The sequence below is a fragment of the Channa argus genome, chromosome 7 (genome assembly GCF_033026475.1).
Source record: "Channa argus isolate prfri chromosome 7, Channa argus male v1.0, whole genome shotgun sequence".
NCBI classification, from domain to species: domain Eukaryota; kingdom Metazoa; phylum Chordata; class Actinopteri; order Anabantiformes; family Channidae; genus Channa; species Channa argus.
In genome coordinates this window covers 13,395,479-13,408,616 of record NC_090203.1, presented here as the reverse complement: position 1 = coordinate 13,408,616, position 13,138 = coordinate 13,395,479, and the positions used below count along the sequence as shown (strand labels likewise).

Here is a 13,138-nt window from a genome sequence, read left to right as displayed (position 1 = left end):
CTGCCACCTTCTGTTTTACAACACTAACACTAACAGCTGTTGGAGTTTGCGCACTGTGTAAGTCACGTGTCAAAACAGACGTGGTGATGTTTGTGCACAAGTTTACCTTCTGTGCTTAGGTTTGCACTGACATTATATAATCGTTGACCTAATATTAGCCAGACGCGGATAGGTTGTAAAGTTTATTAGTTAACGTAGACTCTTTTGTTGCAAGCTGACCAACTTTCACTGTTTCAGTGCGATGTCTCCGGGATCTATGGCGTCCTGTGTCGCAGAGCTGATAACTTCTTGCTCTCACATCGTGTTGTTTGCCACTGCATTGTACCACTCTATTAAACTTTTCCAGGTGGGTATCATTCAGCGACAGTCCAGGTGGATGATAATAATAATCTCAGCTACTTTCTCAGTTTGCAGCAATAATAGCTATATATATATATATATATATATATATATATATATATAGAGAGAGAGAGAGAGAGAGAGAGAGCTTCAGAAAGTACTCTGTATTTAATTTTTTTCACATTTTTATTGTATTGAGCTTATTCCAAACACCCCATGCCTGACATCTATGTAACCTTACATTAGAAAATATTAATCAATAAATATAGACTTAAGATTTCTAACTTTGTACCTTTGCTCCTTCTTCTGCTTCACCTCTCTCTGTAGAACCACAGGGCTCCTTCAGTAGGCTTCCTTCTCCTTGGACTCTCTGCAGCACTTTGCATCTTGCGTCCCTCCAGTGTGGATTTAATATCCCTGCGGAGAGATGCAGAGTGGGCCGGTGAGGTTCTGGCTCCAGTGCTGGTGTCCTTCGAATTTCTGTGGCTCAGCGAAGACCACAATACTGCTCATATTCTCCTGTGTGGCGCCTGCCTGCTGCTGGGATTGTGTGACTGGATCTCAACAGATGCACTCACTGTCCTAACTCATTGTCTGGGCCTGTCCTCCTTGTCCTGCTGCCTGACAGTTTGTCTGTTTGCCAGTAATATGTTAGGGGCCGTGGGTGGTGTGGCCCTCACTTTACCACTGCTTGTTGTGCAGGTTGGAACAAACACTTATGCTCCACTGATTTCTTCAGCTGCCTCTGAGGTACTGGTGAAGGGGGTTTTAAAAGGGTCCATGTCAATAGGCTGTTGGGCTTCAACACAGGCCCTTGGAAAGTTTCTGTTGTATGTGACTGACCAACATAACATAGACATTTAGTAAAGCAGGATTTGTGCAAATTTATGAAAATGAAATGCCACTAATTGATGCAATTTGTGGGTGCTGAAATTGCATGTGCACAATAAAAAGCATGTAAAGATTTTTGTGTAGATATAACCTAAATTTGAATTTAACTTTTAACTCAAACTGGAACAATTTGTGAACGTTGACAATTCATTGTTTATGTTATACCACCAGTTATACCAGTTATGAAGTGAAAAATACAATACATTTTCTTGTTTCAGCTTGTCATATGCCAGCGTTTGCTGATTTTTTTTATAAATTACGTATCTTCAGGTGTAAGACTGTTGTGTGGGCAAAGCCTGCAAGTAAACATGTCATACTGTGTTCAATGAAATTATGATTATGATATGCTATATATTGCATATACTAGTTTCAATCAAAAAATATAATGGATTGTAAAAATAATAGCTGTAGCACTAGTTTGTACATTGAATGGTTGCAATAAATAACATAATGCAAGCAGTTAATTAAGAAACAAACTGTTAAAGGGGAAAGATATCTTAAATTGATATGATAATATGCAAATTATAATTTTCTGATATTGCTTTGATTTATATTAGGCAGTAACTGTGAACGAAAACATTAACTTAATTTGCAAAAATACAGATACAACTAAAAACACATGGTGGCCAGAATTCACAACTGACAGTCTGAACACCAGTATCACTTTGTGTGCAACGTTTAGGTTTCTCAGAAGTGGCTGGGTTTAGTATTATTTTGTCTAATTTATCAATGGTGAAACTGGTATGTGTGTATTTTATCTTGTGTGGCAGGAAATTATCTGAAATTTGTAGTATATTATATACAAATATCTCTTATGACTATACTTTTTCATTGGCTACATGAACTCTGTCTCAGTTTGTTAGTCTTGTGAGATATTGATATGTTTGACAGACATTTGTAATGACACTGCATATTCTCTCTTAGGTCATATGCACCGTGAGCAGCTGCCTCAGCAGTTTCACTGCACTACAGTACAAGCATGTGTAACTTTGTGCCTTTCTGTGGGACAATGGGTTTGTTAAACATCAAGATACAGTGGACCGGAATCAACAATTTATACATGTGTGGTTTTGGTGTGCTAATATAATTATGGTAGTTTTGCTGCTTACCATCAATCTGTACATGTTTTAGAAATGTACTTTTATGTATTGTTTTACATACTTGATTTTTGTTAACAACCATGTTCTTGTTCACTAAGAGAATATAATATAACCCATCTTTAATAAAATTTGTAAACTTCAGAAAATCTCTTATTTATGAAATGTTGCATTTCAAACATTTCTTGACTCATGTTTTTTAGCTGTCAAACTTGTGTGCGCTTTGTACTTGACATCTCAGCATTTTCAAGAACATCATGGAACATTTTCTAATGTATATAGGCACTTGTAACCTTGCACGTTTCGTCCACTCTTGTTTCAGGCTGTTGATGTCAGTATCAAGCCTCCAGTCAGTCTCCAGAGTGTACAAGAACTGTCCCTTCACCACTGCAGCTGATTAAAAAAACTGCAGTGAACATGCGCGCTGCAGATGCTGCCTGTAAATGGAGCAAAGTGGAGAGAAAGAGGAGCAAGAGGAGGAGAGTGAACCATACAAGAGCTCCACACAGTGTTGGGATACTGTTGCGGCCGGAGTTTAGAATTTGTCATTGTCAACATGGATTGTATGTGAAAGGGTAATGCAAACGATGGGAATGTCCGATTATCATTACCAAAGAGAATATATGTGATAAGGTAAAGAAATATTTTAGCCTGAGGAAATGGATTTGTGGTAAGGATTACATTTTAATTCCTTGCATGTTGACAGCATAGCCTGTCCTTGAATCGTCATTAAAACCTACGACTGAGAAATCGTTTTTTTCCACTGCATGACAGAAATGTGAATATTGTGTCATTCACAGGGACTGTTGGACGGTGTGAAGATGTACGCGTTCTACTCCCTTTTAGTCTACATCTTCTATACTGTCTTTAAGAAAGAGGAAGAGGAAGCTGTGGAGGAGGTGTGTGGATCTTCCTAAGACGAATGTCTGGCCACATTATGTCAAGCTTCAGGAATTCTCTGTTGGACAAGATTTCTTTTAACCTGAGAGTAAACAGTAATGTACAAATTGGTGTTTTATTGCATGCAGGTGTATGTATTTCTAGTTATGTGTAAATAATTTGTGCATGTTTTACTGTCTGACTCTTATGCATGATGGTATGCTCAGGAGCCAGGTTCTGTTTCCATGGAAACAGGGAGCAGAAGGAGAGATGGCCACACCCCCAAAATGGGAAAAAAGGCTTGCGCTCATCTTAGTGAATCAAGTGAGTCCTCAAAGTGCTAGTCTAACACAAAGGGATTTTTATAAAAAAATATGTGAAAATAATCATAACATTTGGGGTTGTGGTTTGTTTCTAACAATAGACTAATTAGTGCATACATTCTTTTTTTGTTGTGTGTGTTCTTTTGTTGTCATAAAGGCAGTAGCAGTGATAGTGATGAAATGTCTCTGAGTGATGAAGAAGAAGATGACCCTGACATCCCAGCGTGTACTCCTTTGGCTTCCTTTTTGTCCTTCAAACAGGAGGCTGAGAAGAGAAGAGCCTCAGAAGTTCAGCTGGAAACCACAGGAAAGGTAGAGATACCGTGTCACCACTTTTTTAAGTTGCTCACCTGATGCAGATGTTCAGTTACTAAACATTGTGTCTGCTGTCTGTTCTTCCCAGTTAGCAGACTCTCCCTTGGTGGCAGTGATGTCCCACTTGCTGAGCTTTCTGGAACAGTACTCTCACTTTCAACAACTTCAGCAGCAGGCAGACCAATACCGGGTCCAACTGAAGAGGCACCGGGTCCAGCACCGCCGGCAGTTGAAGGCCCTGCGTGCCTCCTACCGCCATCGCCTCAGGGACAAGAATAGCATCATCTGCAGCCTGGAAGAAGCCATCAACCAGCAGCATACCCCCAGCCTATTGAGCGAGGATGAAGGAAGAGGTGTGATATGAGAAAGAGAGAGGGTGGGGGGGGATGGGTGAAATTAAGGTGCAAGAGGAGTGGCTTTAACTTTCAAGCCAGTTGGTGGGAGGACATAGGCAAATAGAGGTCATAGGCCATTTTAGTAACACTACAGATTGGCTGGTATGAAAGGAGCAGAAGTAGATTTATGTTATGAGACTTCAGGTGGAAGTAGATCATCTTATGGTCTGAGGAAAATAAATTAAGAATGAAAATGAATAAAACAAATGACCGGCAAACTCATACATGCTTGTCATAATAATATAGTCCATGTGAATAATATATATAGTGCATTGTACAACCTTGGGCGATGTAATACATTAGACTGACATTAGACTTTACAGCAGTGAAAATACAGTAAATTTCCATTACATTGTAAAAATGTGAATAGGATTTGAGAAGTCACTCAATTTCTTTCTAATATAATCAGAGTTTATAAGAAGCCATCTTACATAGTTTATTTCAACTGAGGGCTCTCTATTTTTTTTTATAGAACAGGCAGATTGATTAAATTTATGTGGGTGTTTGTATGTGATGTTTTCATTAGTGATGTCACAGAGACCAGACTTCTCATGGTACAGCTGCAGTTAACCTCACTGCTTTCAATGTTGGTATCTGCTGTATGTCAGACTTGACCAGACGGTTGTTTGACCTGCAAAGCAGAGCAGCAGATAAACGAACTCAACTGTTAGACATTAATTTCTGCATATGGACAGTATGTTATCATGTGCATTACTCCAATAAATCTCTAGATAAATTCCTGCCTTCAGACTGACTGATACAGCTTCAGACAAATATGTCAGCATATGCAATAACTTGCATAACAAACAGAACGGATTATATGGATCTCAGTGTGTTAGTTTGTTTAAATGGAGGACCTCATAATTACTGACTCATTTGTGGCAGAGTGGGGATACACGAGGTCTACTTGAATAGTGACTCTGTGGTTCTTGGTCATGAATAAAACAAAGCTGTGAGACCTGGTTTATTCCCTGCAAATTCACTTCCAGGGTTTGGCACATGCCAGGAACCACATGTACTTGTGTTGAGCTAAAAATAGTTAGAGTTCCATGTCCCAGTGTTACAAAGCTGTTGGCTTTGTTTATTCTAATGCAACGTGCAGATGGTGTGTTTCTGTGTACTGTTGTGATGCATTTCCATCATTAGAATCCTTAGGCTGTTTTATATTTGACAGTTTGGTATGGATAGCTGGTGCTCCCTTCTATATTCATTTATCAAGGAATCTCAAACTTGTAGTTACTCTTAATCATCATGTTTACAGAAGAAGTGGATACAATTTCTTACTTCATTTAAAGCTGCTGCTTTAGCTCATACACTATCATATAGTTTCAAATTTTTATCAGCAACCCCGATGCACAGCTGTGGCTTCTCTTCCATGCCTTTGTTTTCTTTCTTTCTGGCACCACCATCTCTCTCTGCCCCATTGTCACACAGCAAATCCAACATGGCATGTTGAGAAAATTTGCATAAAGCCTTGCAATGAAAATTAACAGTGACAGAACGTGATAAATCATTCAGGAGGACGAAAGTGATTAAAGTGCTGTTTGGCGTTTTGCCAATGTTGCTATTGGACAATATAGAAGTCATAACAGCCTTTGGTATCTACAAATTTAAACTGTGGTTGTATATTTGAAACAGGTTACACGTTAAGTTTCCTTTGAGACCTGAGAGTAGAAACATGGGAATGATAATGTTCTTTAACTTCAGTGCGCAGTGACTACATGATGTGTGTGGAAGAGCTCTAAGTGCATACTTGATGTTCATTAATATTACACACACACAAGCAGTTAAGCGTACTTTGGAAATTGGAATATATAGAAAACAGGTCAGAGGAAGTTCAAAGTATATTAACTAGATGTATTTGTGGCGCAATATAAATATAGGCCCAAATATAACAGAATTTTTCATATAGCTGTTAGTTATGGAGCCAATTATCAGGCTGATTAGGAAGATGAAGATGCTAATGAAAGTGTCTTTTGTGTACTCCAGGTGAGTCCAGCAGTGATCCAGGGACTCAAGTTGGGGTTCACAGCCTGGTCGAATCTCTCTATGGCCTGCAGGGTGAGAGGAGTAAATTGAGAGGTGAACTCCGTCTGTTACATGCCCAGTTGGAGCAAAAGGAAAGCGACAGACATTCTCGCATACAGGCTTTTCAACAGCAGGTAGGCAGCTGTATATTAGTGTAATCCCACATTCTGTATCCATTTGTTTTAATTTTGTAATATTAAAACCATAAATCCTGAAGACCTTTGGTAAGATTCAATTTAATTCAATTCAAAAGTAATCTCAGGGCACTTTACAGAAGATGAATTATATATTACAAATGTTAATAAAGGACTTGAATATTTTATTTTATTTCACACACAATTGCTGAGCATGCATATCTATAAGTATGCCTGCCAGGTTAAGCATGCATACTGAGTTATTACTGTGTTATTATGTATATTTTTTTCTATGTGACTGTGTATAGCTCTGTGCTGCCATTTTGGCTAAGTATTTTTCACAAAAGATCTTAAGAAACGGAAAGGGAAATGTTAAATGACAATTATGCTACCAATCTATCTTCGTTTAGTAAACTTGTAAATTTTATCATTTCTTGCACAGATTGATGAGCTTAAGAGTTGCATTGAAGAACGTGAGGAGGAGCTGTCAAGACTGAAAACTGCGACTGTACGTGCTGCAAACTATTGATTTAATCATTCATCAAGTCGTTTTTTCTCTTCATGAACCCACTGAATAATTGCCATGCTGTACAAATAAAGGTTCTGTTTTAGGCAAAGTGTTATAGTTTTGATCCAACTTTCTCATTGTTATGTTGCCGCCAAATGTGATGTTGTATTTCCTCAGGGGGCCACAGACTCAGAGAAACGAGTGCTTTGTCTGTCAGCAGAGAACGAGAGTCTCAAGCAAAGCCTGAGCGTTACTCAAGGTCTCCTGCAGCAACTCTCAGCCTTCCCCACCCAGTCCAGCACCATGCTCATCAAGGTGAAACAGCAGAGAGCTTTACCGATGTGATACCAAGGCAACCATTAGTAGTTGCAAACACAAACGCTTGTTTAATTGATTGGGTTGTATATGATTTGTTAGGAGAATGAGAATCTTCGAGGCAGAGTGCAGCAGCTGGAGTTCTCCCTACAGCAACGTGCTGAGCAGCTGTCAAGAGTGGAGCGACAGAGTGAACAAAGCGAGTGGAGGAGAGGAGAAGAGCTGAGGAAACGAGAGGACAGAGTGAGAGAGCTGCAGCTGGAATTGGAAAAAGAGAGAGGCAAGGAGCCAGTGTTAAAGGTAGTTCAATTGTGAAATTATGTTCTTATTGGTTTGAATACTTACACTATATTGTCAAAATAATTCGCTCACCTGCCTTTAGACCCATATGAACTTTAGTGACATCCCATTCTTAATCCATAGGGTTTAATATGACGTCGGCCCACCTCTGCAGCTATAACAGCTTCAACTCTTCTGGGAAGGCTTTCCATAAGGTTTAGGAGTGTGTTTATGAGATACATAATACACAGTGCTCGCAGTCTTTGCTCTAATTCATCCCAAAGGTGTTCTATCGGGTTGAGGTCAGAACTCTGTGCAGGACAGTCACCTTTTTCCACACCAAACTCACTCATCCATGTCTTTATGGACCTTGCTTTGTGAACCTGAATTCATTTATTTGGATGGGCGAAGACTTTTGTCAATATAGTGTAGCTAGATTTGAAAGCGAGATTCGTTACTGGAAGTGCAGCAACATTAGCAAGAAGAAAAAGAAACGCATAACTGACTGAAATAATCAAGATTATCTCAATGAGGTGTTTTTTTTCTCTCACAGTATGTCAACAAGACTGTCGAGGTGGAATCACCTGCCACTTTAAAGCAGCTGCATAAAGCCAGACAGAGGAACGAACTGCTGTCTGAAAAGCTGTCCAATCAAAATGAACAGTGCAAACAGCTGGAGGAACAAATCAAGAAGTCTGACGAATACAGCTGTAATCTGCAGCACAAGGTAACTAAGAAAAAGAATCCACTTTATAATACCAAATATTTTGGTGTGAGTTCTATCAGTAATGTCTGCTTTAAGATGGACAGAGATACACACGCAGAAAAAAATTGATTTTGACTGGCTGTTTAACCAAACAATACTTGGGTGAATTATGACCAGTGTTTTTAGAAGTAAATATTTGTAAAACATCTGTTTTTTAACATATCACATACAGCGTTAAAGCTTTACATAAAAAATCTTAAGATCATCCATCATCCGTGTGTTTAACAGTAACGTTCCACAATAACTCTAATGCATCCATTATCTAATCTATCCATTAGCACACATATTATAATTGTTGGCTGCTGGCAATATATCCCACATGGTCTCCATGATGTCATCAACTCTAATTGGAAAAAATCAAAGACAGAATTCCCTGATTCCAGATAGGTAAATAAACCCCACACTGAAAACTATTACCCAAGGTGAGAAACTCCGAAGCCAAAAGAGGGAATTTCAACTTTACTGCACCCTGGATCCATTTAATTGACAGATTAACTCATTAAAGGATGCCTTCACTGATTCTGAACTTGCTTCTTTTGGTTTTACTTTGGGTAGTACATGTACATGTACATAAATGCCATTAAACTTCCTATTGACTTCCCTATATCAAAATATATCTCTACTGAAAAACTCTAGCTGAAAAATGCCTCCAGATGATATCACTTGGAGGACCTCCTGTTCACATTATGTAAACTTGTTGCTCACAAAATGGAGTTTGTAATCATGGTCAATCAGCTTTTTTGAGAGATTCCCCAAATGATCCTCCGGGTGATGTCAGGAGGAGTTTTTTTATCAAGAAACATAGAAATGTTTTACAGGGAAGTCAGAGGGAAGTTTAAACGCATCAACATGCATTTACACCCTAAAGTAAAACCATAGAAAGCAAGTTGAAAATTGTTGAAATCTGCCATTAATCAGCTGAACCTGTACAGATTGGACCCATCAAGCTGACAGGCTGACAAACTGCTGTGCTGAACCTTTTGCAGATTGCAGCATATGAGCAAGAGATCAGTAATCTGAGAGACGAACTGTTAAAAGAGATTGGTCACTTAGAGGAGAAGAAGGAGGAGGCTGTGAAGGCTGCTGCCAGCTGCTCAGCCGAACAGTTTCAGAACCTTCAGGACCAGTTTTTTAGTGAGTTGCCCGAAATGCCAAAGAAAGATAGATTTGCTTCTGCACACAGAAAAGGAATGGAATACTATTTGATTGGCATGTCATTTTCTTGTCTTCAGGCTTGCAAAGGCGTCTGACAGCACTCCCACCAACCTTTCGCTCCATGAAGACAGACTATGCCAGCCTGAGGAGCCAGGTTCGAAACTTCTCCGAGTTTTATGGCGCAGCTATAAATGAAGCCAAAAAACAGGTAGGTAGTCCGAGCATGCTGTATTCAGGACAATGATATCTCTGAACAAATCAACAAGCATCGTAAGAAGTTGTTGTTATGTGTCTCATGGCAGATTTCAGCAGCTATCAGTGAGATGTCTGAAGCCAACAAAGATCTTCTGGAGAAATACAGGAAAGAGGTGGCACTACGTAGGAAGTACCATGAACAGCTGGTGGAGCTTAAAGGTGTGGAGAAATTAAGAGGCAACATTCAGTGCAGAAAATAAAATCTGTGCCAAAATCATTAACTGGCCTTTCTCCCTTTAGGAAACATCCGCGTGCTATGCCGTGTGAAGCCCGTGCTGAGGGAGGACCAGGATGAGGCGGGCCAGTCTGTAGTGGTGACAACAGACCCCCACAACGAGTCTTTGCTCACTGTGCTGAGCAAGGGAAAGAGTCGCATATTTGAACTAGATAAAGTCTTCCATCCTCAGGCCACACAGGAAGAGGTAGTAAAAATCACGGTCAGACCAAAAGAACTATTGTAAATAAAGAACAAACTTATAACTGTTGATTTGCTTCTACCAGATCTTCCAGGAGATTGAACCACTTGTGACATCCTGCATTGATGGCTACCATGTTTGCATTTTTGCCTATGGACAGACTGGCTCTGGAAAAACCTATACTATGGAGGTATAGTCAGTGGTTTTATAGCAGCATTGGAGCCAAAGAGTGATGTAATATATTTATTGGGTTTATATTATAGTATTCAGATTAAGCATCATCTGATTTGCAGGGTAGTGTGGAACATCCAGGCATCAACCAGCGAGCCCTGAAACATCTCTTCATTGAGATCGAGGAGAGAAAAGACATGTGGACTTACACAGTCACTGTCAGCTCTGTTGAGATCTACAATGAAGTGTTAAGGTACTGTAAGCCGCACCTTTGTCAATAGGCTCTTTGTCTGCGACAACAACATTTAGAGCTAAAAGACAGCAGTTGTTTTATAGCATTTTTTTGCCTCAGAGACCTGCTGAGTAAGGACGGAGAGAAACTGGACATAAAGATCAACCCGAATGGAACAGGACAGCTGCATGTGCCAGGCCTCAGGGTTATTGAAGTAAAGAGCTTTCAGCACATTAAAAAGGTAACAGTTTTCCAAACTGTGTTTTAAAATCTTAGGTAGAACAAATTGGAATCTTCATGCTAAAAAAATTGTTTTGTATGACCAGATCTTAGCTACAGCCCGAAGGAACAGGATCACTTTTGGCACCCAGATGAACCAGCACAGCTCCCGCTCCCATGCTCTGCTCTGTATCACCGTTCAGGGAACTGACCTCGCCACAGGGTCCAAAACTACTGGTTAGTCAACTATGTGCTGTCTCTAGCTACACTCCCCTCTAAAAGTATTGCAAAAGTGAGGCCAATTCTATTAGTTTTGCTTTAGACTGAAAACATTTGGGTTTTACATCAAAGGATGAACATGAGATAAGCGATCAACATTTCAGCTTTTATTTCTAGGTATTTACATCTGGATCTGTTACACAGCTTAGAAGATAGCACCTTTTGTTTAAACTAACCCATTGTTCATTCGAGCAAAAGTATTGTGACTGACAGGTGTGTTTTGTTGCCCAGGTGTGTCCTATGACTGATTATTCAAACAATAAATAGCACTGAATGTCTATGCTCAGTTTCAAATTTGGGTTTTGCTGGTTCAGACTGCATTTATAGTTAAGAGGTGTAACCAACATGAAAACCAGAGAGTTGCCCATCGGTGAAAAAAAAGCAATGGTGAAGCTGAGAGGTGGAAACTCAATCACAGCCATTGCACAAACATTGGCCATAGCTAAACCAATTTAGCGTTAAAATGCAAAACAGAGAAGCTTGTGTTTAGGATTTAGTTGGTTAGGTGCAGAGATGACTGTGGTCATTATTTGTACATTTTGTTAGTCTAGTTTGTTTCCCTCAGGCAAGTTGAACCTGGTGGACCTGGCTGGCTCGGAAAGGGTTTGGAAGTCTGGTGCAGAGGGGGAAAGGCTGAAGGAGGCCCAGAATATTAACCGCTCTCTTCTAGCTTTGGGGGATGTAATTCAGGCACTGAGGGCTCGACAGACTCACATTCCTTTCAGGAACTCCCGCCTTACATACTTACTACAAGACTCACTAGGAAAAGGCAGCAAGACTGTCATGGTGGTACAGGTAAGATTACTTGTCTAGATTTACAATCGTAGAGCTATTTACAAATTGAAATAAATAAATATAATTTCTTTTCTTGTTTATCCTTGTTATGAGCAGTTATTTTTTCATTTCTAACCTCTCGGCCAAAAGGTGTCTGCGCTGGAGAGTAATGTGGGAGAGACGTTGTGCTCACTGAAGTTTGCCCAGAGGGTTTGCAAGGTGGAACTTGGTCCTGCAGCCAGAAAGATTGAATCCGGTGGAGGACAGTGCGACTGACAAAGTCACCAGGGGTCCCAGAAGGCATCAATCAGATTATCACCCACCCGAACAGCCAATCTTAGGTTTACAATCTTAACAAGGTCAACAGCAATCCTGTTCAAGGGCTAAATCTGTGGTGGTCTATGGTGCCAAAATGCAAATGTGCCACTGAGGTGATTGATGATACTGGCCTCCAAGTTACTATTGCTCCTCATACTTGAAGATGGTAACCGTTAATGATTAGCTCAGCAACATGCAGGAGTATTTATTCTTCCACTCTGAGTGCTAAAACAACCTCATACTCTTCTACGGTGTAAGATTTGATGCTTCCTTGAACTGTTTTTTTATACTGAATACCAAACTCGAGGTTAAATCATATCCTCAGTGAAAATTTGTATTTAGTGCAGTATCATATTCAGAGGTTTAGTAGGTGTCCAGTGCCACAACATCAACACTTCAGTTGTATTAGTCATCTCACTTTATAGACTTGTAGTATGAGCTTCATCTTCAGTGTTGCATACTCTATGTTGAAGGTTGTAGTGTGTAGGAGAATCTGTTTTGTAGCAAAAGTACAGATTATTACTCCTTTCAATGACACTTAATGTAGGTCATATTTGTGTAGCATTTGTAAATATCAGAGGAAAAGTGATTGATTAGTTTTTCTGTTTAGAGCCTTGATGAGTTGCCTTTTGAGCAAAACAAAGCTGTTGAAGGAAGCAGATGGCTTTGTTATTTGAGTATAATGAACTGTGCAATAACTTTCTTTTTGAGAAGACAGTTGGGGCCTATTGTGGCAGAAGATGCACTTTATTGTGCAAGGATGTTTCAGTTCAGGTATTTAGGTGCTTTCAATAGATTTCACTATTGAATGTCCTACCAAAATCTGCTCATTGTTCCTTTACTTATCACCCATTGGATCAAAACTACATTTTGATTCAAGTGTATCAAGACATTAATAATGCAGTAACTGGCATAAAGTTCACTTAAATAGGAATAGAAAGTACATTTTCAGATAATTTTCTGAATAAATGGCATATTTAAGGAGTATTTTCTTATTGGATCTGCAGCGACAAAACAAGTTTGAAATAAACTTTTGTTGGGGCCAATGTC

General features: G+C 39.6%; 2 protein-coding genes across 3 annotated transcripts; both read left to right on the top strand.

Annotated features, from left to right (window-relative positions):
* The first annotated feature begins 72 nt into the window (after nucleotides 1-72).
* On the top strand, nucleotides 73-2,530 carry LOC137130113 (transmembrane protein 276-like). The gene is made up of 3 exons (XM_067509844.1): nucleotides 73-346; nucleotides 667-1,089; nucleotides 2,155-2,530. Exons 1-3 carry the CDS (start codon nucleotides 242-244, stop codon nucleotides 2,215-2,217), a joined length of 591 nt encoding a protein of 196 aa, XP_067365945.1. The 5' UTR covers nucleotides 73-241; the 3' UTR covers nucleotides 2,218-2,530.
* Nucleotides 2,531-2,739: 209 nt separating this feature from the next.
* On the top strand, nucleotides 2,740-13,069 carry si:ch211-257p13.3 (kinesin-like protein KIFC3). 2 transcript variants are annotated; one of them, XM_067509824.1, is made up of 20 exons: nucleotides 2,740-2,960; nucleotides 3,128-3,226; nucleotides 3,434-3,530; nucleotides 3,687-3,841; nucleotides 3,933-4,197; nucleotides 6,229-6,401; nucleotides 6,844-6,909; nucleotides 7,087-7,224; nucleotides 7,327-7,524; nucleotides 8,057-8,230; nucleotides 9,256-9,403; nucleotides 9,502-9,632; nucleotides 9,727-9,838; nucleotides 9,920-10,101; nucleotides 10,181-10,285; nucleotides 10,389-10,519; nucleotides 10,619-10,739; nucleotides 10,825-10,954; nucleotides 11,562-11,791; nucleotides 11,921-13,069. In XM_067509824.1, exons 2-20 carry the CDS (start codon nucleotides 3,149-3,151, stop codon nucleotides 12,044-12,046), a joined length of 2,760 nt encoding a protein of 919 aa, XP_067365925.1. In that variant the 5' UTR covers nucleotides 2,740-2,960; nucleotides 3,128-3,148; the 3' UTR covers nucleotides 12,047-13,069. The 2 variants fall into 2 exon arrangements, with proteins under 2 accessions (XP_067365925.1, XP_067365924.1); XM_067509823.1 differs by having other exon boundaries at nucleotides 2,740-2,997.
* The last annotated feature ends 69 nt before the right edge of the window (nucleotides 13,070-13,138 follow it).